This window comes from Narcine bancroftii, chromosome 11 (genome assembly GCF_036971445.1).
Source record: "Narcine bancroftii isolate sNarBan1 chromosome 11, sNarBan1.hap1, whole genome shotgun sequence".
NCBI classification, from domain to species: Eukaryota; Metazoa; Chordata; class Chondrichthyes; order Torpediniformes; family Narcinidae; genus Narcine; species Narcine bancroftii.
The window spans coordinates 97,659,124-97,686,446 of NC_091479.1; the positions used below are offsets into that span (position 1 = coordinate 97,659,124).

Here is a 27,323-nt window from a genome sequence, read left to right on the forward strand (position 1 = left end):
TTAAAGGTCAACTGTCTGGTGCCAGGCAATGAGCATTCCAAGGGTACTTCACTGGAGTGTTGAGCTATGTAAAGGAAGACTTGGTGGAGAAGGGTGGGGATGGTGAGTGAGGAGTTGATTAAGGACTGCATTCAAGATCTGAAAGGTTGTGGGTAGCCTGTGATGTGGCAAGATGTTGCTGTGCCATCGGTGAATTGTAGTGTCACTTAACAGTGCAGCAGAATTTATTCCAGAATTTCTGAGATTTTCGAGCAAGCTATTCAAATTTAATACCAGATTATTGATCATCCATTTTTTTTTTGATTACAGGAACTGGGAAAGAGTCCTTGAATTTCACATCTATCTAACTTGCAGTGACTAGAGGGAAATATAATGCATACTTTTCCTTTTTAAAGAGAGAGTTAGTTTTGAATTCACCTTTCACAACTGCTGTACATCATGCAAACATTTCCAGTAGTTTTGAAATGTGTTCTTTATTGTATTGTAGGAAACATTCATCAACCTGCACCCAGTAAACTCCTACAAGCAGTATTGAGATATTGATTAGATAATATTTTCTGCAAAGTTGATTGAAGGATAAATTTCCATCGTGCCCTAGCTGTCACAGCCAGATGTTCATTTTGACAACTGGGCAGTCACTCAAGGAACTCTAGTAAAAACGTACAGTAAATGCTGGAGGATCTCAGCTGGTCTCACATCTTCTGTAGGAGGTAAAGATACGTTACCTTCCTTGTTGCGATAGATGCAACAATGGAGGTGCTTCATTAATCCATAAGTTCTAGACATGTCAGAGTCTTGAGAAATATTGGAATGAAGTAGTTCAAAATTTCTCTGCACTTTCTGAAGTTAATTTTAAACCTAATCCCTTAATTGTTTTATTTGGTGTTGTTGGAGAGAGTGACCCAATGTTAACAGCATCTGAGATGCACGTATTAGCTTTTATTTCTCTTATGGCTCAACGGGTGGAGTTGCTCTGACGGAGGGATGTTACCCCGCCTAATCGTGCTCACTGGCCACGTGAGAAGATTCGATGCTCAATTTCTGATTTGAATGTAGATTTTCAAACGCTTTGGGGACCCTTTTTGAGTTACTTTTATAATCTTTGATTTGTTATGAAGGTAGAACAGTTGACTAATGAGGTAATTTATCACTGATAAGAATTCTGTCTCTTTTTTTGGCCAAACAGCTTCTTTGGTAATAGGTTTAGATTTTCCTTTTTATAATAAAATAATATAATATCAATACAATATAATCTGTTTGATTAAAATGTGGATTACCTTGGATGAAATGATATGATTTAAGTATAATGTATCTTTTTTGACTTTTAACATATATCCAGATGTTTTTGGATGTGAAATTTCAATGTTAATAAAAATATTGAAAAAGAAAGAAGATGCATGACCGACATTTTGGGTCTGAGGCCTTCTTCAAAGTATAACTCAGTGCAGTGACCACCTGAAGGAAAGCCCCGTTGATGTAAGGTTCCTATCTCTTTACGTGGCTGGGTCCACCATATCCAGCAATTTAGTGCTGTCAACATCACTTAAAGTCAGAACTTGAATATACAGTGAACATACCTATACATGAGCATACACAATACACAAACTCTTTGTAGGTAGGTACATATGGACTCTCATGGCCCATTCTTCCCTTCAGCGTCTAATAGTGCATCTCACAGCCAATTCAGTAGATTGAGAAGCAAGAATAACTAATGATGTTAATGAATGGATGGTTTATCCCAAGCACTGGCAAAATTCCCTTGTTTTTCACCACAATTAACGTCAATGATTCTCCAATGCATACCTGAGAAAGCAAATGAAGCAGAGTCTGCCCCCTGAGAACTATAGAACTCTACAGTACAGAAACAGTCCCCTGCACAATGCGGCATTCCTTCAGTCCCATATCAGAGTGGATTTTTACATGGCTCCTGAACTAAGAGCATGGTTTAGAGGTTAAAGTAAGACCATAAATCAATAGATAATATTAGCTGACCGTGTCCCAAAGAGCATACATGGAAACCTTTCTCTGCGACAGCAGATGCGGGGAGTTGAAGACAGCAGGCAGATGGAGTCACTGCTGCCCGTAATCATTGCAGCAGGCTGAGGGGTCAGGTGTCCTACTCCTGCACCAAGTGCATAGTATGGGGAACCAGCCCGCCATTCCTCACATGACACGACAGTGTGACATCACCACTAAAACTACATGGCTCAGAAAAGCAACTCATCACCAACAGCTCAAGGGCGATAAGGGATGGGCAATAAATGATGGCCTAAATATCCCCAACTCAGGGGGATGGATATCAACAGCTGTTTATCTTTCTCTGTGGTACACAAGATATAAAGCCTTGTCTGAAAGCATCAATACTTTATCAGATGAGGATTCTGGAGTACATAACATAACATAAACATAACAATTACAGCACGGAAACAGGCCATTAGGCCCTTCTAGTCCGCACCGAACCAAACACCCCTTTCTAATCCCACCTCCCTGCACAATGCCCATAACCCTCCATCTTCTTCTCATCCATATACCTGTCCAACCTTTTCTTAAATAATACAATTGACTCCGCCGCCACTATTTCTCCCGGAAGATCATTCCACACAGCTACCACTCTCTGAGTAAAGAAGTTCCCCCTCATGTTACCTCTAAACCTCTGCCCCTTAATTCTTAACTCATGTCCTCTTGTTTTAAACTTTCCTCCTCTTAACGGAAATAGTCTATCCACATCCATTCTGTCTATCCCTTTCATAATCTTAAATACTTCTATCAAATCCCCTCTCAACCTTCTACGCTCCAAAGAATAAAGACCCAATCTGTCCAATCTCTCCCCATACTCCAGATGCTTAAACCCAGGCAACATTCTGGTAAACCTTCTCTGCACTCTCTCCACTCTGTTTATATCCTTCCTATAATTAGGCGACCAGAACTGCACACAGAACTCCAAATTAGGCCGCACCAACGTCTTATACAATCTCAACATCACCTCCCAACTCCTATATTCCATGCAATGATTGATAAAGGCCAGCATACTAAAAGCCTTCTTCACCACCCTATTCACGTGAGTTTCTACCTTCAGGGAATGATGTACCGTCACTCCTAAATCTTTCTGCTCTTCTGTATTCCTCAATGCTCTCCCATTTACCACATATGTCCTATTCTGATTCTTCTTACCAAAATGAAGCACCTCACACTTATCAGCATTAAATTCCATCTGCCATTTTTCAGCCCACTTTTCTAAGCAGCCCAAATCCCTCTGCAATCCTTGAAAACCTTCTTCATTATCCACTATTCCACCTATCTTAGTATCGTCTGCATATTTACTAATCCAATTCACCACCCCATCATCTAGATCATTAATGTATATAACGAACAACAATGGGCCCAATACAGATCCTTGAGGCACACCACTGGTCACCGGCCTCCAACCTGACAGACAATTATCCACTACCACTCTCTGGCCTCTCCCTTTCAGCCAATGTTCAATCCATTTGACTATCTCAAAATTTATACCTAAAGACTGCACCTTCCTAACTAACCTTCCATGTGGTACCTTATCGAAGGCCTTACTGGTCCATATAGACAACATCCACTGCGCTACCCTCATCCACATTCCTAGTCACCTCTTCAAAAAATTCAATCAGATTGGTCAAACATGACCTTCCTCCCACAAATCCATGTTGAGTGCTCCTGATCAGACCCTGTCTATCCAGATGTTTATAAGTACTATCTCTAAGAATTTTCTCCATTAATTTACCTACCACAGACGTCAAACTTACAGGCCGATAGTTGCCAGGCTTCCTCCTTGAACCCTTTTTAAATAACGGAACCACATGCGCAATGCGCCAATCCTCCGGCACTATCCCCATATCTAATGACATTTGAAAAATTACCGCCAGAGCCTCTGCTATTTCCTCCTTCACTTCTCTCAATGTCCTGGGGAAGATCCCGTCTGGTCCCGGAGACTTATCCACCTTTATATTCTTCAAAAGCCTTAAAACTACACCTTTTGTAATCTCTATATTCCCCATATTTACCCAATTTGCTTTTTTTATCCCACATCTCCCAATATCCTTCTCCTTAGTGAATACCGAAGAAAAAAAACTGTTCAATATCTCCCCCATTTCTCTAGGTTCCACACACAGTTTTCCACTCTGATTTTCTAAGGGACCAATTTTGTCTCTAGCTTTCCTCTTACCATTAACATATTTGTAGAACTCTTTTGGATTAGTTTTCACCCTGCTTGCCATAGTTTTCTCGTACCTTCTTTTAGCTTTCCTAATTCCTCTCTTAAGATTCCTCTTACATTCAATGTATCTTTCAAACATCTCCTTAACTCCATGCTTCTTATATCTAATGTACGCCTCCCTTTTTCTTCGAACCAAGTTTCCAATATTCCTTGAAAACCACGGCTCTCTCAAACCTTTTGCCCCTCCTTTTAACCTAACAGGAACATAAAGCTTTTGCACTCTCAAAATCTGATCTTTAAAAGACTTCCATCTCTCTACTACATCCTGCCCATAAAACAAATTGTCCCAATGCACACCCTGCAAGTCCTTTCGCATCTCCTCAAATCTAGCTTTTCCCCAATCAAAAACCTCAATCCTTGGCCCTGATTTCTCTCTTTCCATAATGACATTGAAGCTGATGGCATTATGATCACTGGACCCGAAGTGCTCGCCAACACTAATCTCCGTCACTTGACCCATCCCATTTGCCAACAGTAGATCTAACACTGCTCCTTCTCTGGTCGGCACCTCTACATATTGTTGTAAAAAACTATCTTGCACACATTTCACAAACTCTAACCCATCCATTCCTTTCACAGAATGTGTTTCCCAATCTATATGTGGAAAATTAAAATCTCCCATAATTACAACCCTGTGCTTATCACAAATATCTACTATCTCCCTACAGATTTGCTCCTCTAGGTCTCGGTCCCCTCCGGGTGGTCTATAATACACCCCTACAAGTGTAACCTCTCCTTTCCTACTCCTCAGTTCCACCCAAATAGCCTCCGTGGATGTGCCCTCTAATCTATCCTTCCTAGGCACCGCTGTAATATTTTCCCTGACAAGCAATGCAACCCCACCTCCTCTTGCCCCTCCGACTCTATCACACCTAAAACAACGAAACCCAGGGATATTCAGTTGCGAATCACATCCCTCCTGCAACCATGTCTCACTAATCGCTACCACATCATACTTCCAAGTATCAAGTATGCTATACCTTCCACTTCCACGGCCATCTCACCACGACGATCACCTCCACCCTTGCAACTGTCCCCCCACCCCCCATCCGATATTTCTTACCACCAGTCTTATTAGTGCCACACCTAGATCATTGCCAAGAGCACCAGTTCTTTGGCAGATATTCAGTGTCAGCGAGATCAGGTTCTTTCCACAGTCATGCACACACACTGCCAAAATACCATGAGCTCATAACTTGTAGAAACTAACTATTGAAGACACTAAATCACAGCCTCAATGGAAACAATTTGTTTTCCAAGAAGTGCTCTTATTTTTAAATTGGTTTTGAAAGGGTGCGGTCCTCGGTACAAGTCAACTTTCTATCACTTTGCTGAGTGCTTCCGTATTCGCTTTGAATAGGCAGCGAGGAATGGAATTCTGTTTAAAATCTACTGCATGTCATTTGTATATCTTTGCATAAGGCACTTGTACAGATAGAATTTCTTGCTTATATCAGAATATTTAAAAATGCATGAAACTTGAAAACTGACACAAGAATGTGTGGAGTTTTGGGAAACTTCAAGACCTCAATATGCCAGATGATATGTTGTGTGAAAAGAGTCCGGATCGGGATGCCAGGAGTAGTGGTGGAAGCCTATACTATGTTTGAGGCTTCTAGATCGACATGAATATGCAGGGATATTCAAGCACCAGAGTTTTACTTCAACTTTGGCCACATGTTCGGCTCAGAAAGTGAGCTGAAGAGTCTATTTTCAAGCTGATTCTTCTATGTTCTATAAATTGCTACAGTGGTGGAAGGGTGGAGGTGCCTCCAGCGGTTCCATGCAAATTGTTGGCAGAGGAATTCCGATGAGGTTGTGCACATGCATACTTGATGCTGTAGGACTGACTTGAGCACATGATAATAACGAGCTTTTTTGGACCCTGCTTTTCTCCACGTTACATTTGAGGCCTCAAGCTGTAGTACATCATCTGTCTGCAGTGCACACAGCTAAAGGAGCTGCACGTAAGTGGAAGATCCTGAATGCTTCTATATTCGACTTTGCAGGTGCATGAGAGAACGCAGACCTTCCCTCTAATTTCTCAATGATTCGGAGAAAGGAGACCATAGGAAGTTTGTAGAGGAGCGTATCAGGGCTGTAAGGTTCATGTTTGGTTGAGTCGACTTTAATTCTACTAGGTTCCATCATCTTTCTGTACTGCTTGAGTGATACTTTATCAAATACATTTGCATATATTACATCTGCTCCCTTCATTAACATTTTCTCATGGAAGAATTCAATCATGTTATTCCAATGCACTTTGCCAAGATATAATTGCTGGTTTTCCTGGATTAATCAGTGGCCTTTTCTGGCACTGAATTCGGAGCTTTGGTTCTAAGAGATGACAGGGTTTGACTCGTATCGACTAGATAAAAGGCAACTTTTGAGAAGTTAAACACAATCTGCTCAGAGGAACTCAGCGAATCAAACAGCATCATTGGGAAGAAAAAAAAAGATTGACATTTCGAGTGAAATCCTTCATTCAGACCTAATATATTGTGTTTAGTCAAAACACAATGCCACAGAAAATCAGCAGGTATTGATGAAGGGCTCAAGCCCAAAACATTGGTTATGTATCTTTATCTTTGCTACATAAGTACTCTGTTTGACCAACTGAATTTCTCTAGCATTGTGTTTTTACATCAACCATGGTGTCTGCAGACTTTCATGTTTTACCCCAGATTGTGTTGAGTTTTAGATTCCAGTATCTGCATTCTCCTGTGTGTCTCACGTGTTGAGAAGTATTGTGATTAGGTTCTGAACTTAAGGAAATTTTGTTTGTTGCTGTTCTATTTTCCGCTCCAAAATAAGTCTATTCACAATCTCACACAAAATTTCAGTGCATCCAAGCTTTTGTCTTTAAAGTCAGCAGCGTTTAAAAGTAACTGTGCTGGCTCGAGACACCAAGAACTGAGCCAACATTGCAATAGCCGAAATGAATGTGACCTTACTCTGACCATGTGCAAGTGAAACAGGATTTCCAGTAGTCAAACTTGTTAATGTACAATTCTGGGTCTGCAGCCAATATCAGGCCTAACACCGATCTAGCTTTACCCAGAGGGAGGAGCCAGCTGTTGGAGTGTTGACAAGTAAAACCACTTAACTCAAAGTGCTTTGATAATTGAGGCATTAATTGGATGCAATTTTAAAATATGCTGGAAAATAAACGCTGCTTTAAAATGATTTCAAGCAGTGTTACCCACTCATGGAAAGAAAGAATTTGCTTTCAAGTCACAAGATCATAAGATCTAGGAGCAGAAGTAGGTCCATCAGCCCATTGAGTCTGCTCCGCCATTCTAATCATGTGCTGATCCATCTTCCCACTCAGCCCCGCTCCTCATAATCCTTGATAAAATACTGATCAAATACCTGTCAATCTCTCTCTTAAAAACACCCAACAACCTCATGTCCACAGCCACCTGTTACAACAACTGCCAACCTCAAGTTCCACAGACTCACACCCCTCTGGCTAAAGAAATGTTTCCTCATCTCCTTTTTGCAGCAGATCCATTGTTCTGGAACTTTGGTGGTGCTCGATCATCAGATTTTCCAGGTTATTAGATCTTACTCGCGCTCATGCAGAAACAAGTTTTTATTTCTGATGCTTTTATTTCTGTTACAGGGTCTCAACCCAAAAATTCTCTGCCTTTATGGATGCTTCCTGATTTTGCTCTAAATTACACCATATGCAGTCTTCCATGTCCACACTTTTATTCTCCCTTTCTACAGTCGACACAGATGTACAAGGCATAAATTTAGACATACAGCACAGTAACAGGCTATTTTGGCCCATGTGTCCATGCCACCCAATTTACCCTCACCTTGGTACGTTTTGAATGGTGAAAGGATCCCCCAGGGAAGACCCATGCAGACACATGGAGAACGTACCACTCCTCACAGACTGCGTGGGATTCGAACCCAAGACCCGATTACTAGCTTTGCATTAACTGCTTTACCAACCATACTGACCCTAGAATTTAGATGTACAGGATGATGACAGGCCATTTTTCCCCATGATCCCGTGTTGCCAAATGACACCAAATTAATCTACAACCCCTAGTACATTTCGAATGGTGGGAGGAAACCAGTGCCCCTGGGGAAATCCAACACAGACAAGGGGAGAACATATAAACTCCTTAGAGACAGCGCAGGATTTGAACCCTAATCCCATTCGCTGGCAGCCCTTTATTTTCTGGTAAACCTGTTAAATTTAAAGGGAATGGGGAACACACAAGCGCTCTACCATCTGACTCCAGCTTCAAACCTCCACATGTTCCTGACCCTTGGTGCTTTGGACCCAACCCTAGCTCTGGCCTCACACCGAGCTCAGAGTCCGAACTCTAGCCCCATCCGCATCAAGCAGCATCTGTGGCAGAAAAGGAATGATTGAAGTTAATGAAGGGCTTCAACCTGAAACACCAACATTTTTTTGTCTCTCACTTATTACTACTCGACCTGCCGAATTTCTTAAACTGTTTCTGTTTGGCTCCCATCCTGAACTAGTAAGCGAGCTAAATTCTGGACCATCTGGATTTCTGTCCAATAGCACGCCAGAGGATTGGAGTTCCACTGTTTTGTTCTTCACAACAACGAGACATCGCAAAATCTCTACCATTGAATTATATATTTTTTTTTAATTTGGAAAGGCATAACGGTAATGGGCCCATCTGACTGCTCAAATACCCCAAAACCCTTGCAGGCACAAGGAGAATGTGCAAACTCCTTACAGACAGTGCGGGATTCGAAACCAGGTCACACGCATTGTGCTAACCATGCTGGCCTATTATATTGTTGTAAGTAAGAAACAAAATTGCCAATTTGTGCAGAGCAAGTTCTCGATTTACCATCCAGGCCACAGTATCTTTGCGAACTATCTTCAAGGAAGAGATACAGGAGCATTAGAAAATAAAGGACTGCCAGACTGGGAAACAGCAGTGAGACTGTTAAACAATTCTAGAGACCTGTAAATTATATATTTTTTATATGTATAGAGAGAGAGAGAGAGAGAGAAATTGATTTTGGATCGCTATGTATATATGTCGTTTGTGTGTAGGGTGTACTATGTGAATGCGTGTGCGCACTATGGTCCAGCGATACACTGTTTCATCACATTGTACAACATGTACAATCAGACAACAATAAATGAAATTGAATTTCATTTTACTTTTTTCATTCCTCATTTTCATTTATCCTTTCTGCAACACAAAGTTTGGCGAAACACTAAAATTTTACTGTGGGAAGTTTTTGTTCGGGATTATTGAAGCAGCGTTAACATTTCTAATGATTCCGTTTCCTTTCAAACTCCAAATCGACTGTTGAGAATTGAGTCTGGGTTGACATGTGATTTGCAGCCTATATGTTATCAACACCTACGGTAATTTAGCACAATACCAGCGACCCCATCTTACTTTGTAAATGGGAGGGGGAAGGTTTAGGGCTTGTTCTTTTTTTTTCTTTGCTAACTCAAAGTCAACATTTAATGATAAGATTGTGTTTCTTTTATGTACAGGTACACAATCCTTTATCCGGAAAGCTCCAAAATCTGGCATTTTTTTTCCAGATGGTGCTACAGTGGAGGGAGAGAGAGAGGCAACAGCGCGACTCGGGTGGGTGAGAGGGGAGAGAGACGGCAGCGCGACTCAGGTGGACGGGAGGGAGAGACGTCAGCGCGACTCGGGAGGGCAATGGGGGAGGAAGATGGCAGCGCCACTCGGCTGGGCGGGGGGGGGAGAGAGAGTCTGCAGCGTGACTCGGGTGGGCGGGGGGGAGGAGAGAGAGTCGGCAGCGTGACTCGGGTGGGCGGGGGTGAAAGAGAGACGGCAGCGTGACTCGGGTGGGCGGGGGGGAGTGATGTCAGCACAACTCGGGTGGGCGAGGGGGAGGGAGGAATGGCAGCACGACTTGGGTGGGCAAGGGGGAGAGAGACGCCAGCATGACTGGAAGGGAATGAATAGGGGAGCACAATTCGGGTGGGATTAAATCTGGGGAAGCTAGCTTTTGTTCTGAAATCCTGAAAAATCTGAAATTCAGAACCCCAAGGGTTCCAGATAAAGGATTGTGTACCTGTAATTGATGAATTTCATATTTTCATGTTCATTTGAAAATATATATAAAATAATTTTTAAAAATTGTTGTTTTCATTTGCTTGGTTGAGCAGCTTAATGTTATAAATCATAAATTTTACATTTTTCTTGGATGAGAATTCTGTGAGATCACCTCTCATTTAATGGCATTGGAACTGTTGTAGTTTACTATACAAAAGGACACCATTTGATACATCATGTCTTTTTTCTGCTCCAGCAGACAATCTCCCACTCCTCCATGACCCTCCCTCCACCGATCCCATCTGACAGGCCGTGTATTCTGTTATATTTTAGATTTCCAAAATTTCCAGCATTTAATTTTTGCTTCCCAATCGGTTGAGACATTGTGCCCGCGTTGACTGTTGACATTTTACCTTCAACGATTTGTTGCAATATAAGGCAAAAGTGAGACCAGCAATTTTACGATACTGTGAGCATATTCCACCTCTAACTCCGCTACTGAACTCTGTCTCATCAGGGTTTATGTATTGACTGGTTCAACCAGTTCATCAGATTGTGCAACTCTTTAAGGCCACATCATAACAAGGTGGTGACTGAACTTTAGAGATTTCCTTTAGAGATGAAATCACTCTTGGTTCCAAAGCATTTATCTCATTTGGAATCAATCTTGAACCGTTTGTCAGCGGGTTCATTGTTCTCGTTGCTGCCATCAGGAAAGAGGTCTGGATGCCACAAGTCTCGCACCCCCAGGTTCAGGAACAGCTGACTCTCCATTAGACTCCTCAACAATAAACTCAATCAGGGACTCCTTTAATGTGTCTTGCATCACATTATTTATTACTGAATATTTATTTTTTCTGAATTGCATATTCAGTTTGCTTACATTTGCATTTCTCTCTTTTGTATGCACATCTTTTCTTTTTGCACTACTATTAAGTGGTAATTCTGCCTGGCCCACAGGAAAAATAATCTCAGGGTTGTGTATGTGCTCTGACCATAAATGTGAACCTTGAACTTTGGGCTTCAATACAAGTTCAAACATCACCATGGCCACAAACAGCTAAATATATGGGGGAATTTGGAAAGAAAATAACTGTAGCAACAGCGGCCACAAAACTATTGGATTATTGTAAAAAACTTGACTTGTTCACCAATGATCTTCAAGAAATAAGATTGCGCTTCTTGCACATCTGACCTGTTTGAGACCCCAGGCCCCATCATGTGGTTGATTTTTAACTGACTCCTCTCTTCAGAGGCAAGTAGGGATGGACAAAATAGATCAGCTTTCCCACTGATGTCCACATTCTGTCCCTGTAAAGACCATTCATTTTCAATGTCGTTGACAGTGATGGGACAGTGATTCCCTCACTAACATCTTAGTGCGCAGGAAAACCAACAAGTTTCGGGCAGATTAGACAATTTTCCAGTTTTTTTTTAACCAAAAGTAGACTTCATTCAGAATAAATTATTCACGAAAGGAAAAGTCTGTTCCCACCCTAGTTTCCTAACCATACATTCCCATCAATGTACATTCTTACTTTTTTTCTATTCACGCCATATAACCATATAACCAGTGGCACATTGTTGTTACTCCCTCCCCCCGCCTACCTTGTTATTTGAGGGGATCAGTGGGAAGGCTCTAGACCCGTGGTTCTCAACCTTTTTCTTTCCACTTACATCCCACTTTAAGTAATCCCTATGCCATTGGTGCTCTGTGATTAGTTCAGCAACTTCAAGCTGAACACAAAGATAATTTCAGATTTACTGTATCACGTAGGAAATTGGGGAAACATTAAAATATCTTTTATTGAATTTAGCCTGTTGACACAGGCGTTAGTTCAACTGACTGATGTTTTCTTGCCGATTTTCATTTGTACTCAACGTCTGATGCCTCTCGTGTCAATGTCCACGATAGTTGGGCAGCATCGATGGATTCCAGTTGCCCTGATAACCACTCTTCCATGCTCCCAATGACCTGGTGAAGCCATCGATGGATTCCAGTTGCCCTGATAACCACTCTTCCATGCTCCCAATGACCTGGTGAAGCCATCGATGGATTCCAGTTGCCCTGATAACCACTCTTCCATGCTCCCAATGACCTGGTGAAGCCATCGATGGATTCCAGTTGCCCTGATAACCACTCTTCCATGCTCCCAATGACCAGATTCGTGACTGCACCAAGACCTGTCAGGAAGACATCCAAGTGTTAATGCAGAAAATGAATTTTTCATAATATTTTGCACTTCGAGGTTTTGTGACAGAAAAGTCACAAAAATAGGTTAAAAACACGGTACGTGATAGGAAAATGTTAATATGATTTTCATGATCAGCAGTCTTAAAAATACACCCAAAAATGTTGAAGAAGCAAAATCTTCATTGCCTCGTGTCATTGTTCTTGAAATGGTTTCCACACAGAACTTCACATTCAAAGTTTGCTCAACCAGTTCAATTTCTCAGAACATGGTGAGAAATAATTGAAGATATTTGGTTTGAAGTATGATCTTTCTTGAATATTTATCAAGTGATGATCCTTTGCACTGACTGTGAACAGCAGGCAAATTTGTTCTTGTCAAGGAATGTGACTCCTTTCTCTCTTTGCTCCCTGCAGGCCCCATAAGCAGCATGTTGGTGAACAAGTATGGGTCTCGTCCAGTGATGATGTCAGGGGGATTACTATGTTCAATTGGAATGATTGCTGCTTCATTCTGCAATAATATTCTTGGGCTTTTTATGTGCGTGGGTTGCATTGCAGGTGAGTCGTTCTCAGGCAAGGTGAGCCAAAAGACTTGTTTCGGTCGTGCTGATAATTTTCTCCACGATGTGGTCACAGTGATTGCTAAAGTCTTGGACTAGCCAAATTAATTCCAATCTTGGGTGATAAAGGTAGTTCAAGTTGGCTCTGGATGGTGAGAAAACCCAACCTGATTTTGCCTGAGTATCCCACAGTGGATATCTAAATTATGGCACATGCCCTGGGGCTCACTTGAAGGGCACCACTGAGCCATTCTCTGATAGTAAAAAAAATTTTTTTTCACCTGGGCCCCGGTGGTCTCCTTCACTGCCCGGGCCCCTGGTGGTCTCCTTCACTGTTCGAGCCCCTGGTGATCTCCTTCACTGTGCCGGGCCCACGATGGTCCCCACATGTCCCCTGATGAATAGAAGTGGGGCATGGAAGGCATGAGCAGAGATGGAGGCCCGATTCACCTGTACGAAGTCTGGTTCTCCCCACCCCCAACCAGCGCCACCCCCCCAAACAAACAAAGAACACGCGGCTCTTTCTTCTTTGCTCCATCCACCCTTCTTCATCCTCTCATTCACCTTAAATTTATTAAAAGGCCTAAGCCAAATACAACATGGCGGCCACCAAGGCTGGCTCTCGCGAGACCATCTTGTCGCCGTTTATTTTGATGCATGGAATGTAAAAGGTTGCCCCCACCCCCCGCCATGTGCACTATTTTCCGTAGATGCGCCCCTGGACTCACAACATGGTCGTCATTCATAAAGGACAAGATATATGGAACAGAGTTAAACACGATAGTCTGCAGAAGCTGTGATTGTTGTCAAAACACAAAGAAATGCTGGTGGAACTTAACTTGATCTTGCTGCGTCCATAGGAGGTAAAGATATGTAACCGATATTTTGACCTGAGCCCCTCCTCAAGGTATAAGTGGAAAAAAATACGAACAAGCAAAAATATGAGATCTTACTTTAATATTGACCCCATCAATATAAAAAAATAGGATGGAGATCCCCACTGGACTGTTCCACCATTCAATGGGGCAAAAAAAAATTAGACATACTCATTTTCAAATTCTGGGGAAAAATTTGGAGAATGGTGCTGTTACAGCCCAACAATGATCTGATTTTCTACTTTCTAAATCAGCTCCATTTTCCTACTCTTTGCTTGTACCCTTCCTATATCTCAGCATCAAACTTCCTTATTGAACAGTGTTATAATCCCTATTTTCAATTTGTGGAGATACCAAACTCTGTAAATCAGTGGTTCTCGAACTTTTTTCTTTCCACTCACATACCACTTTAAGTCATCCCTATGCCATAGGTGCTCTGTGATTAGTAAGGAATGGCTTAAGGGATGTGGGTGGAAAGGAAAAGTTTGAAAACCACTTTTAATCATCCCTCATTGACTCGTTATGTGCACGGTTTCATAACTCCTAAGGAAATGGGCCAATGACAATTTTTCTCAGGCCAAATATTTCAGTAACAATTGGGTCCAGAGCAGTGGTTCTCAACCTTCCCTTCCCACTCACGTACCACGTTCAGCCGTCCCTTACTAATCACAGAGCTCCAATGGCATAGGGATGACGTAAAGTGGGATGTGAATGGAAAGATTGAGAAAGGTTGAGAACCACCAGTGTAAATGAAGGTATTGCATGGGTGACTGGTGATCACTGGGGAAAAGGTACAAGAAATAAAGAGCAAGTCCAGATTAGGTAGAATGTTGAACTGAAATGAAGGTCATATTGGCACAGAGGGTCCATTCTGTGCGCACCTGTGAGAGTGTGGTGCGTAGTCACAGAGCTGATTAACAAGGTCCAACTGCCTGGTCCACATGCCGAAAGGGACAGCAGTGTTCTTGACCTGTTTTTAATGTTGGCACCAACTCATTCATTCTACCAAAAGAAAGACAAAAGCACCACAGGGAAATATGAAACTCCATCAAAAGTGGCTCAGATGGATGATTGAACCCCACCACCACCAAGTTCCAGTCTCATTCTGCACAGGCAACCAAGAATTCATTTTCACATCTGTTGTCCAAACTGTTGAAATGTCTCTTCCTTTCCAATCCAATCCGATTTGACTCTTTGGACAGTGAGTAAATCAAAGGATATGAGCAGAAAAGTGATCGTGAGGATCAGCTTTCATCTTATTTTATGTCAGAACAGTCAAGATGGGGAAAATAGTCTACTCCTGCTTCTATTTCTCAGTGTTCTTATGTAAACAGTACATATTTTACACATTTTTGTTCATCGTTTTTTTGGTTTATAAATGTATTCCTTATTTTTTCCAGGTCTCGGATTGGCTTTTAATCTTCAGCCAGCCTTAACTATGATTGGGAAGTATTTTTACAAGAAACGCCCCATTGCTAATGGAATCGCAATGGCTGGGAGCCCAGTGTTCCTGAGTACTTTTGCACCTCTGAACCAATATTTGGTCAATGTCTTCGGTTGGCGAGGCAGCTTCTTTATACTGGGAGGAATAGTATTGAACTGCTGTGTGGCAGGATCCTTAATGAGGCCCCTCCAACCCACAAAACCCAGCATTGTGAAAGACGCACAGTCAACTGCCTCCAACAAATATGAAAGCAAAGAAGTGGGCGATGGACTGCAGCAGGAAAAGAAGAAAAAAAAGACCATCTTTGAACTGATTAACAAGCAACTAGATCTCAGCCTCTTCAAACACCGGGGGTTTCTGATCTATCTATCAGGCAACGTCATCATGTTTTTTGGCTTCTTTGCTCCAATTGTGTTCTTGGCTCCTTATGCAAAGCACATGGGTATAGATGATTATTCTGCAGCATTTCTGCTTTCTATTCTTGCTTTTGTGGACATGTTCGCAAGGCCCAGCATGGGGTTGCTTGCAAACTCTCGATGGATCAGACCAAAGATCCAATATTTCTTCAGTTTTGCTGTCTTCTACAATGGCTTTTGCCATGTCATGTGTCCATTGGCAAGTAACTATGTAGGCCTGGTGGTCTATGCAATTTTCTTTGGTTTTGCCTTTGGAATGGTGAGTGCAGTTCTCTTCGAAACTCTGATGGATCTGGTTGGTGCCAAGAGGTTCTCCAGTGCAGTGGGACTCGTCACCATCGTAGAGTGCGGCCCTGTCCTTCTGGGACCACCGCTGGCAGGTAGGAGTTTTCTGAAAAAGCATGTTAAAGCCATTGACCCTGCAGATGCTGTCCAGTAATTTCAACAATTATTTACTCCTGGTCTTTTGAGGAAGAATATAGTGGAAGGAAATAGTGGCAAGAAGGATCATGAAGTCGGGGTTCACAGTTAGCACAGCGCTGTTGCAGTGCTAGCAACATGGGTTCAAATCTGGTGCTGTCTGTAGGAGTTTGACTGCGTGGGTCTCCTCAGGGCTCTCCAATTTCTTCCCACCCTTCAAAGCCTACCAGGAGTTGTAGGTTAATTGGGTGGCATGGGCTTGTGGCCGAGAAGGGCCTTTTATGGTACTGTAAGTCTAAAATTTAAAAAAAAAATAATACAAATTGCAGACGGTAGATAAAATAATGGAAATTCATTGGAAATATAAGTGACAGGTCCAGAAAACAGATAAGAAGAAAGTGGGAATAAATGGATATCATAACTCTTACTCAATTAATTCAAGTTATTGGGTAAATTTCTGTTAGTTCTTGGGCTGTTTTATTCTAAACCTATGCAAGGAGGTACAGTAGCAGAAAATCAGAAGGAGAGATGGGTTGGCCCAGTGTCACAGAGGCAGAATTGGGCAGTTTAGTGTAGAATGGACTAGTACTGCTCATCATGAGGTCAAATAATGCTCCAAGGTTACTACAAGCAAGTCCACTTCAACTTCAGGTGTCAGAGAGAGGGACGGATCAATGGGTAAGCCATGGAGTTCTTGACGGGGTTTGAAGACAATGAGATAAGATGAGAGTTTATTGCCATATACATGAGTACAACACACGGACGGACATTCTGGCATTCTACTTGTTGCAGCTATACAGGCTTGTAAAATCTACTGGCAATTGATAAGTAGAGGTGCCCCTCTACTTAAGATTTTTTGAGGTTACGATGGTTCGAATCCGTACTTTCAATTTCAAATTCCGCGCTTGAAATATACGGTACGCTGCTCTCTCACAATGCAGGGCGATGGCAGCATCGCGCGGGACTACTGTACAGAATACTTCATGCCCAGTACCCTTTCAGGTGCGTACGTTCATGGTTTATTTTTCAGTGTGGAATAAAGGGATTCAAAATTTAATTATAAAAAATGGTAGGTGCGGTTTTCTTTCTCGACTTACCATTTTTTTTTACTTACGATGGGTTTACCAGAACCCATCGTAGGTTGAGGAGCACCTGTATAGGTTAAATTACAACACAAGAGAAAAAAGGATAATAAATACTGATGAATATTAACAATTAGTGCAAAACAATGTAATACTGCAGTCAAACAATGGCTGACTAAATATGGTTTGTTCCCACATCATTACTACCCTGTGTGATTCTGAAGGTTAGGATTCACAATCCTCGGCATCTTTTGAGGTTTACCAGCTATGCAGCTGTCAGTACTTTCAAGAGCATAAATATATCAAGATTCATGTTACACTGTAAGCACTTTTGCATCATCCATGACATAAATTTAATTTCTTTGTAATAATGATATATATTTTAACATTAATGACATCTGTAATAAGACAGACGGTGAACCAAATTAGAAAATGTGCCTTTTTCTAATGCATATTACTGAGCCTTGGAACATAAAGCAATCTCTTTGTAAGCAAAAGGGTTTTGGAAGTGCCTGCTTTTATGATGGTCTGGTGGCAAATCTCATGACCATACATATGAACTGGCCCTGCACAGGGGTTCTGCTTTCTAGCAGCTTTTATCTGCTAATGCAAACAGATCCAGAAAATTAAATAAAGGCTTGTGTTTACATAGCATCAGAATCAGAATTTATTGTCATGAACATGTCACAAAATTCTTCTTTTTTGCAGGACCACGTGAAAATATGTTATATTTAAATAAATAAATTAGTGCAAAAGAAGAGAACGTGAGGTCGTGATCAATGTCCATTCAGAAATCTGATGGCAGAGGGCAAGAAGCTGGGTGTTCATCTTCAGGCTCCTGCCCGATGGCCGTAGTGTGAGGAGGGCATGGCCTGGATGGTGGGGTCCTTGAGGATAGAGGCTGCTTTCTTAAGACAACGCCTCTTGTAAATTTCCTTGCTGGAGTGAAGAATGGTGCCCGTGATGCTGCTGACGGAGTTAACAACAACTCTCCGGAGTTATTTCCTGTTCTGTGTGTTGACACCTCCATATCAGACAGTAATGCAACCAGGCAGAATGCTCTCCATATAGAAACCTGCAATGGTCTGTGGTGACATACCAAATGTCCTCAAATTCCTCACTAAGTATAGCCACTGGCAAGCCTTCTTCATGATTGCATCGATATGGAGACCCCCAGGACAAGTCTTCAGAACACATCCCAAGCAGGTGTACAGCCAAAGAAATACTTCCGTAGCATAGCCTTTGTCAGAGACAACACTAGTGCCCAATAAACACAGAAAGATCCCATTAATCGCAATGGCCACGAAACCTTATGCAGGATGCTGGTTGAACAAAGAGTTCTGGTTGTGCCACTAAAGGTTTCTTGACTTTAGTGCCGGCAAAGGTGAGGAATGCAGTTTAATATCTCACACAAGAGAAAGCTTATCTGTACTGGAAACGTCTGCTCAAACCAGAATATAGTTATGTTAACTGCCAGTGAGTACAAAAAAAATCTTCATTTTTACATTTTAAATTAAGCTTAGACATACAGCATGGTAAAAGGCCCTTCTGGCCCACAAGCCTGTGCTGCCAAATACCCCAATCACCTGCAACCCCTGTACGTTTTGAAGGATGGAAGGAATCCAGAGCACCCGGACGAAACCCACGCCGACCCTGGGAGAATGTGCAAACTCCTTACAGAGAGCACTGGATCATCCTGCCCATTACCTTCCAGTGAAGCTCTAAGATCTCAGAATTCACATCTTTACCACGCCACACCCTATCTCATTCTTTCAACGGCGTAACAATGAATGGGAGCAGCTCATCTTGCTTGCAAACATGTGAATTCTTAAGCTGATAACCTCCAGATGAAGGTGGAAAATTGACCCTCTGGTAACATATTTCTCATGTCATGACAAAGTCCCTGCAGGGCTAAGTAATGCTGAAAGTGCCAGATTTCAAAATGCTAGGGCCCGATGATCAATTTGCCTTGCACCACCAGCACAGCGACAGCCGTGGATTTGTTTTGACCGTGACTGTACCTTAGCATCCATGTTTGACCTCCTCGCATTCTCTGCAGTGTTATATACAGTCAATGACACAAACCTGTGCCTGTTGGCATGTCTGCAGGTCTGATTGTTAAATTACTAAGATCGTTGACTGAACAATCATGGCATATGAGTTCAAATACCACCCTAGTGTCTCAGGGTGGTATCAGTTGTGTAGAAATTTGTATTAAAAAAAACTAATCTAGATCATAAACAGGAATATCCAGGAACAGTGAGAGGAATCTATGCATTGATTACATGGTATTATTTTCAATTTTTTAAAATTTAAAAATAATGATACCTTCTAATCAATAAGATATAGCCAGGATTTGAAAGAGGGTTGATTGATTAGAAGGTATCATTATGTCAGACTGTGACACAGCTTTCTTGTATTCACACACCAATCCCCAGCTTGCTGAGACTTTTCAGAAGGCAGTTAAGAATCAATCACATCTGGAGCCTTATGCACTTTCTCTAGGTAGGGATGACAGCTTTTTTCTCATCAATCACGCCACTGCGTTCGGAGCCTCATGCATGCTCTCCAGGTAAGGATGGCAGGTTTTTTTTCCCCTTGCAATACATTTGTGAACCAGGTGTTTTTTATCATCCCCCATCTAGTAACGTCATGGTGGTCCTGGGATGTTTTGCTACGTCAATGGTACAATAGTAATCCCTATGTCATCGGTGCTCTGTGATTAGTAAGGGATTGCTTAAAGAGGTATGTGAGTGGAAAGAAAAAGATTGAGAACCACTGCTCTAGCTTCAAACTTCTAAAAAAAATCTATATTATTTAAATAATTCCTTTTGGAACTCTCCAAGTAGGGTCATGTTTGAAATCTTATTTACAGGAATTCTATCTCTACAATTACATCCAGTCTTACATCCTTTTACACCTCGTCAAATCTGGTGATTTGATCATTCCTGAAATTAATTTCTACACCTTCAGCACTGCCCTTTCCCTCTTACTTTTAGATGCTCCTATAAACTTAACTTTTGAACTGCATGAAACCCTGTTCTTCAGTCCTCAGTGTAAAAACATGCACGCACATATACAGACATTGCAAACATTTACATCCAATTTAATGCAGTACATATACACAAATGACTAAATATTGTTAACTAATAGCAGATCCCCAATGAGCAGTTCCTGTGGTCGTTCAGCGTTCTCACTGCCGTGGGAAGAAGCTGTTCCTCAGCCTGCTGCTTCTGGCACTGACACTCCTGTATCTCTTTCCCAACAGGAGCAGCTTGAAAATGCTTTGTGTGTGGTGATGGGGGTCCTTAACAATTTTGGGAGCCCTCTTCAGAAACGATCATGGTAGATCACATCGATGGGCGGGAGGGAGACTCCAATTATTCTTTCTGCCACTCTTATGGTCCTGTGGATTGACCTCAGATCTAATTCTTTTCAGCAACCATACCGCACTGTGAGGTAGCTGGCCAAGAGACAGCTCGAGACAGCTCCTATAGAAAATTGACAGGGTGGTGGTGGCCAGTTGATTATCTGCTTCCGTCTTCTCAGAAAGTGCAGTTACTGTTGTGCTTTTCTTACACGTGAGGAGATGTTTCCAGGATAAGTCACTTATTAAGTGGACACTGAGGGACCTGGTGTTCTTTGCTCTCTCCACTATCAAGTTATTAACGTGTAGTGGAGAATAGTCATTCCTGATTCCTGATCCTCCTGAAGTTCACGATCATCTCCTTTGTTTTGTCCATGTTGAGACACAGGTTGTTATTCTCGCACCATTCTCACAACCAAGGAGATGATTGTGGTCTTCAGGAGGAAGTCAGGGAAGCAGAACCCAGTCCTCATCGAGGGCTCAGTAGTGGAGAAGGTCAGGAACTTCAAATTTCTGGATGTTAATATCTCAGAGGATCTGTCCTTGGAGCCTCCAAGTCGATGAAATTCTGAAGAAGGCTTGCTAACAGCTACACTTCGCGAGGTGTCTGAGGAGATTTAGTATGTCTCCAAAGACTCTTGTAAACTTCCTCAGGTGTACGGTGGAGAGCATTCTGGCTGATAGCATCACTGTCTGGTGTGGAGGTGCCAACTCTCAGGACAAGAAAAAACTCCAAAAGGTTGTTAACTTGGCCTGCGATATCACTGGCACCAGACTTGGCACCATTGAGGACATCTCCAAGAGGCGGTGCCTTAACAAAGCAACCTCTATCCTCAAAGACCCCCACTCTACCATCAGGAAGGAGGTACAGGAGCCTAAAAGAAGCATTCAGTGGCATAAGGACGGCTTCTTCTCCGCTACCGTCAGATTCCCAAATAATCAAGGCCTTACTTTTCATGCACTATTTTTTTTAAAATTTATTGCTGGAAGGGTGAATGTTTCCACTGTGACGCTGCCGCAAAACACCAAATTTTGTGACTTATTCGTGACAATGCATTCTGATTCTGATATCACGAGATTTTCCACCTCTTCTCTGGATTTTGAAAACTTGGCTGAATGGTGCACCAACAAGAACCTTGCACTCAAAGTCACCAAAACTAAGGAGTTGTTGTTGACTTTAGGAAGAGGTTTACAATCCAGTGATCATTGGGGGATCAGAGATGGAGAGGGTGAGCAAATTTAGGTTCTTGTGAGTTATTACCTGAGGATCTTTCCAGGGCCAATTGCATCGTGGAGAAAGCACATCAGCACCTCTACTTGCTCAGGAGTGTACTGAAGCTTGGTATGATGTCAGAAACTCTGGCAAATTTGTAGAAAGTGTGCTGACTGGCTGCATCACAATCTGGCACGGGGACACCAATAGCTCTGAGCGTAAAGCCCTGCAAAAGATAGTGGACACAGCCCAGGACTTCACAGGTAAAACCCTCCCCTCTATTGAGAACATCTACAGGGAACACTGCCATTGGAGAACAGCAGCAATCATCAAGGATCCACACCACCCAGCACACGCTCTGTTCTCATTGCTACCCTCAGGAAAGAGGTGTAGGTGCCACAAGACTCGCACCACCAGGTTCAGGAACAGCTGCTATTCCTCCACTATCAGACTCCTCAACAACAAACTCAATCAGAGAATCACTTAAGGACTCTTGTGCATTTTATTGATTTTCTTTTTGTTCTCCCTGTATTGCACAGTCAGTTTATTTATATTTGTATTCTGTTTACAGTTTTTTGTTTGTTTACATGTTTTACTCTGTGTACAATCTATTTTTTGGATTACCAATTAATGGTAATTCTGCCACGCCTGCGGGAAAAAGGAAGCTCAAGCATGTACATGATGTCACATATGTTCTCTGACAATAAATCTGAAATCTAGTGCGACATCATTGTTGCTGATGAGGCCAACTACTGTTGTGTCATCTTCAGTAAGCTTCTCTATTCCCAGGCCAGGTGAGGCAAGGTCATCACCCCAAAACTCTTCTCCGTCTGCCTCACTGCAGTGGTGCATCTTGCCTCCAAGAAGCTTCACAGCAGAGTGGAGCTGGTCTACATGACAAAAGAGAAACCTTTCAATCTTCATCCCTGCACCCAAGAAACGAGGGATCATCCTATTGTTTGCGTGCACACAGAGGACAAGGCCAAGTGTTTTGGCATAATGAGCAGTGTCCACTCAGTGAACATTAATGAGGAAAGTTCATCAATAAAGTAAGGCAAAGTGGAGATTTATATAAAAGACGTAAATAACTAAATTCTGTCAATTAAATAAAAAGGCGAAAAAGGGTCAATCATGCATTGCAGTATATGAGACCTGATAAACATCATTGAGATCCATGACTACTATATCTGTAGTCTGTATCTGTAATTCAAGCAATGTCGGCTTAAAATAGATTAACTGGAATCCAGAATTCATCATTCTCACTGCCCGTGGGAAAAAAACCTGTTTCTCAGCCTGGTAACACTTGCTCTGATACTCCTGTATCTTTTTTTCCGGCAGAAGTAGCTGAAAGATGCTGTGTGTAGGGTGAAAATGGTCCTCAATAATTTTGCATTACCTCTTCAGACAACAATCCTGATAGATCGCTTTGATGGGCTTGGGAGGGAGACCCCAGTAATCCTCTCTGCCGCTCTTATGGTCCTGTGGATTGACTTCCAATTCAATGCTCTACAACAACCGTAACATGCTATGGTGCAGCCGGCCAGGATGCCCTCGATAGAGCTCTTGTAGAAAGTCAACAGAATGGTGACTGGTTAGCCATGCCCACTTTAGTCTTCTCAGGAAGTTTCAATGGAGATTTTGATGACATATCCATATATCTCCAGTGGACTGCGTTGGATAGCATTTCTGTAAATTCCTTTTGCATGGATGACTATGTGAAGGATTGTAAATGAACACAAGTAATTGCTCCTGCTTCAATGACACAGCAACCCTGTAGATGCTTTCCCACCTGTGCATTCTGACCCAGTTGGATGATGATTGAACTGGGTCAGAGGATGTCACTTTGACACAACTGTGTATTAGGGCGGTGTTTTATTCAAACTCTGCACCAACTGGGAAAAACACAGCTTGATGGATTTGTGGCCAACAATGTCTTATCCAGTGCTTGAGACAATGATAAAACCCCAAGAATGAGGTTATTTGAAATGTGTGGATGTATTTGTGCATTTTATAAAGTCAAGCAACAATCTTGTGTTTAGATCAGATGAAGTAACATTTGTAAAGCTCTGCAAAAATATGATATTCGCACATCTTAGGAAGGAATGTATTTTGGTTTGGAGCAGATGGACTTAAGGATAAGGGTACATAATTCCATGAAAATGGTGAGATAAGTAGATAAAGAGGTGTTTGGCATGCTTACCTTCATCAGTCAGAGCCCAGAAGCAGTACAAGGTCATGGTAATGGTGAGACCACGCTTGGAGAATTGTGCACATTCTATCAGAAAGATAATATCAATCTGGAAAGAGTGCAGCAAGCAATCGCTAGAATGGGATAGTGGGCTTGAATAATAAAGCAATGCTAGGACTTTGCTCTCTGGGGTATAGGAGGCTGAGGGAGAGCTAACAGAGCTCTGTAAAATCATGATGGCCATAGATAGGATAAAAAAAACATTGGTTTTTCCCAGGTTAAGGAAATCAAAGACTAGAGGGCATAGGTTAAAGATGAAAAGGGATCTGAGGGGTTTCTTTCTCACACAAAGGATGGTGGATACATGGTAACAGGCTTTTGTATAAATGTCAAATTTAGACAGGTGCATGGATATGAAACAATGAGAGGGATATGAGATGAATACAGATAAATTAGCTTGGGTAGACAGTGTGGTCAACATGGACAGATTGGGCTGAAGGGTCTATTTCCATACTGTAAAATTCTATGACTGTGTGTCCTCTACAGCATCATTTTTAGGATGAGTAAGGACAACTGTACACTGGCCAAATGTGCAGTTCTCCTCACCTTGCCGGAGGAAGGATGAAGGATATCGTTGAACTGGAAAGGAAGCACAGAAGATTCATGAGCATGCTAATGGGACTAGAGAGTTTCAGTTAGAAGGAGAGGCTGGACTTTTCAACCGGGAGCACAGGCGTTTCAGGGGTCGTCTTGCAGAGGTATTCAAAGTTATGAGGGTCACGGATCAGGTGATAGGGTCACAGTCTTTTTCCCAAAAGAGAGTCTAAAACCGGAGCATGGGTTGAAGGTGAGGGGTTGGGGGGGGGGGGGGGAGGTGGTGGAGGGTGTTGGGAGTGTTAAAAAGGACCTGAGGAGCAACTTTATAAACACAGGGTAGTGACCATAAGGAATGAGCTGCCAGAGGAAGTGGTAGAGGTGGATATAATTGACTCATTTTTCAAATACATTTGGACAGATACATTAGTAGGAAAGGGTTAGAGGGATATGGTCTGGGCACAGGCAAATGGGACTAGCTCAGATGGCCAATGACATCAGCATTACGAGTTGGGCTATAGGAACTGTTTCCATGCTATATCACTCCATCACTGCTTTCATACTGAGATCCCAGTAAACTGGCGCATCAATGACCCGTGTTTAAAGCTGGGTCAAGTCAGTTTGGAAACATTCACATTGAACCAAGAGAAGCCCAGTTCAGTGCGACATTTTACACTGGAGCCGATGCATATTGCATCAGCTCGGATTCAAATTACACTGGTGGGTAAGTACCGGGTCGAAAATGACCTCCCCATGCCACGTTGGTCATGTTCACACAGGTAAGGGAAATGTCAAAAGGCAATTAAGTACTGGCTTTCAGGGCCAATGTGAAAGCAACTAGAGGGCACACGTAAAACTGCTGCATTATTATTTGGACTAGCTTTTCGTTGCCTCTAAGATCGCCATCTTGTGGTTATAATGTATTAGTATGATTTTTCCACACTGATCTTTTTCTTCTCTCTGTACAATAAAACCCTTAGTAAGTGACACTTATGGGGATTAGTAGATGCCGTATAAGTGAATTTTCCAGTTGCTTGAGATTGTGTGTTGTGTGATTGGTAAGCTAAAGGCGAGGGGCCAATTTTAAACTTCCGTATTTTTTACCGATTTATTTTCCACCTATGCTTTGCCGGTTGCTTGAGGCTGGCGGTTGGTTGAATTCCAGATACAGGTTTACTGTATTTTATTTTCTTCCATTTGGTTTGAAACTACTAATGCATTTTGAAGTCATAGAGCTGTCAACATGTTTTTTTGGCCATAGCCAGGACAGGTTTTGGATATAATGTCTTCATTAGCCAGAGCATAGAATATACAAGCAAGGGAGCTTATGGTACAGGTGTATAAACCATTGGTGAGGCCCCACCTGGTGTACTGTGAGCAGTTCTGATCCCCACATTACAGAGGGGTGAGAATTGACTGGAGAGGATGCAGAAGAGTATAAGAAGAACTTTGCCAGCGATGAAATGTTTCAGTACAGGCACTCCTTAATGTACATTAAGGTTATGTTCTGGCAAACCCATCTTAAGTCGAAAAATTGCAAGTCAAAAAAGAATACCTCACCTAACATTTTTTTAAATTAAATTTTGAATACCTTTATTCCACATTGAAAAAACCCATTAACGTTCACAGCTGAAAGCACACTGGACATGAAGAATGTTAGAAGCATTAAACTAAAATTAATTGCTGGATGGTGAGGTTGCTAAAGTGACAGGGTCATCAATTTTCCTCTTCTTCTTACCAGAAGCAGGAGACACACATGGGTGTTTGGCAGACATGATGGGTTGTTTACAGTGCACTCATTCACATGATCACCAAAGATATTCTCGAGCGATGCTGCCGTCGCCCAGCATCGCGAGAGAGGAGCATACCACATATCGCAAGTGCAGGATCCGATCGGAATTCGAAACTGAAAGTGCAGATTCGAGGCATCGAAACTTTGAAATATCGTGTTGGACCATCTTAAGTAGGGGAGCGCCTGTACCAAGAAGAGACCGGAACAAGCAGGATCGATTCCCTTGGAGTGGATAAGGCTGAGGGGAGACCTGAAAATTTATACAAAATTATGAGGGACATAAATATACTCACCTTCCCCTATGTAGTAAACCTGCTCTTCAGGTCCCCTTTTAAATCTTTCCCCTCTCACCCTAACCTGTGGCCTCTAGTTTTGATCTCCCCTTCCCCAGCAAAAATACAGCAAGAATCCTTCTTATACATGTCCTTCGAGCTTTTATAAACCTGTAAAGTCATAGCTTACCCTCCAACACTCCAAGGAAAGTGTCTCACTCATATCTAATCTCTTCTTATATTTCAAGGCCTCTCACCATATAACTCAAGCTCTCATCATGTTCCAATTTCTACTTATGATTTTAGATCGATCCAATAAATGCATTTATCTCTGGAATTCTGTACCCAAGAAAGCGGTAGAGGCTGCCTTATTAAATATATTGAAGACAGAGTTAGATTTTTTGTGTTGTATGGGATTTAATGGTTATCGAAATGGGAAAGTCCTATGATTTTATTGAATCGCGGAGCAGCCTTGACAGTCCAGGTGGCCGACTCCTGTTCCTATTTCTTACATTATTAAGATCAAGAGACCTTACAAACATGACAAACTTAAGTGCTCTTCCTCGGTCTTTTTAAAAAAAATTCTTGCATTTTTATTCAGTAAAGTAGCCTC

At 42.1% G+C, this 27,323-nt stretch overlaps 1 protein-coding gene across 8 annotated transcripts in view; it reads left to right on the forward strand.

The window, feature by feature from the left end:
* LOC138746184 (monocarboxylate transporter 2-like) overlaps positions 1-27,323 on the forward strand; it is a 107,775-nt gene that overhangs the window by 71,459 nt on the left and 8,993 nt on the right. For 6 of the 8 annotated variants that reach the window (XM_069904165.1, XM_069904164.1, XM_069904166.1 and 3 more), the window contains 2 exons: positions 12,902-13,045; positions 15,323-16,162. In XM_069904165.1, the coding sequence (XP_069760266.1) occupies positions 12,902-13,045; positions 15,323-16,162 (984 nt within the window). Of the gene's footprint in view, positions 1-9,764; positions 9,856-12,901; positions 13,046-15,322; positions 16,163-27,323 lie in introns of those variants that run through there. The other 2 variants (XM_069904169.1, XM_069904168.1) reach the window with 2 other exon arrangements.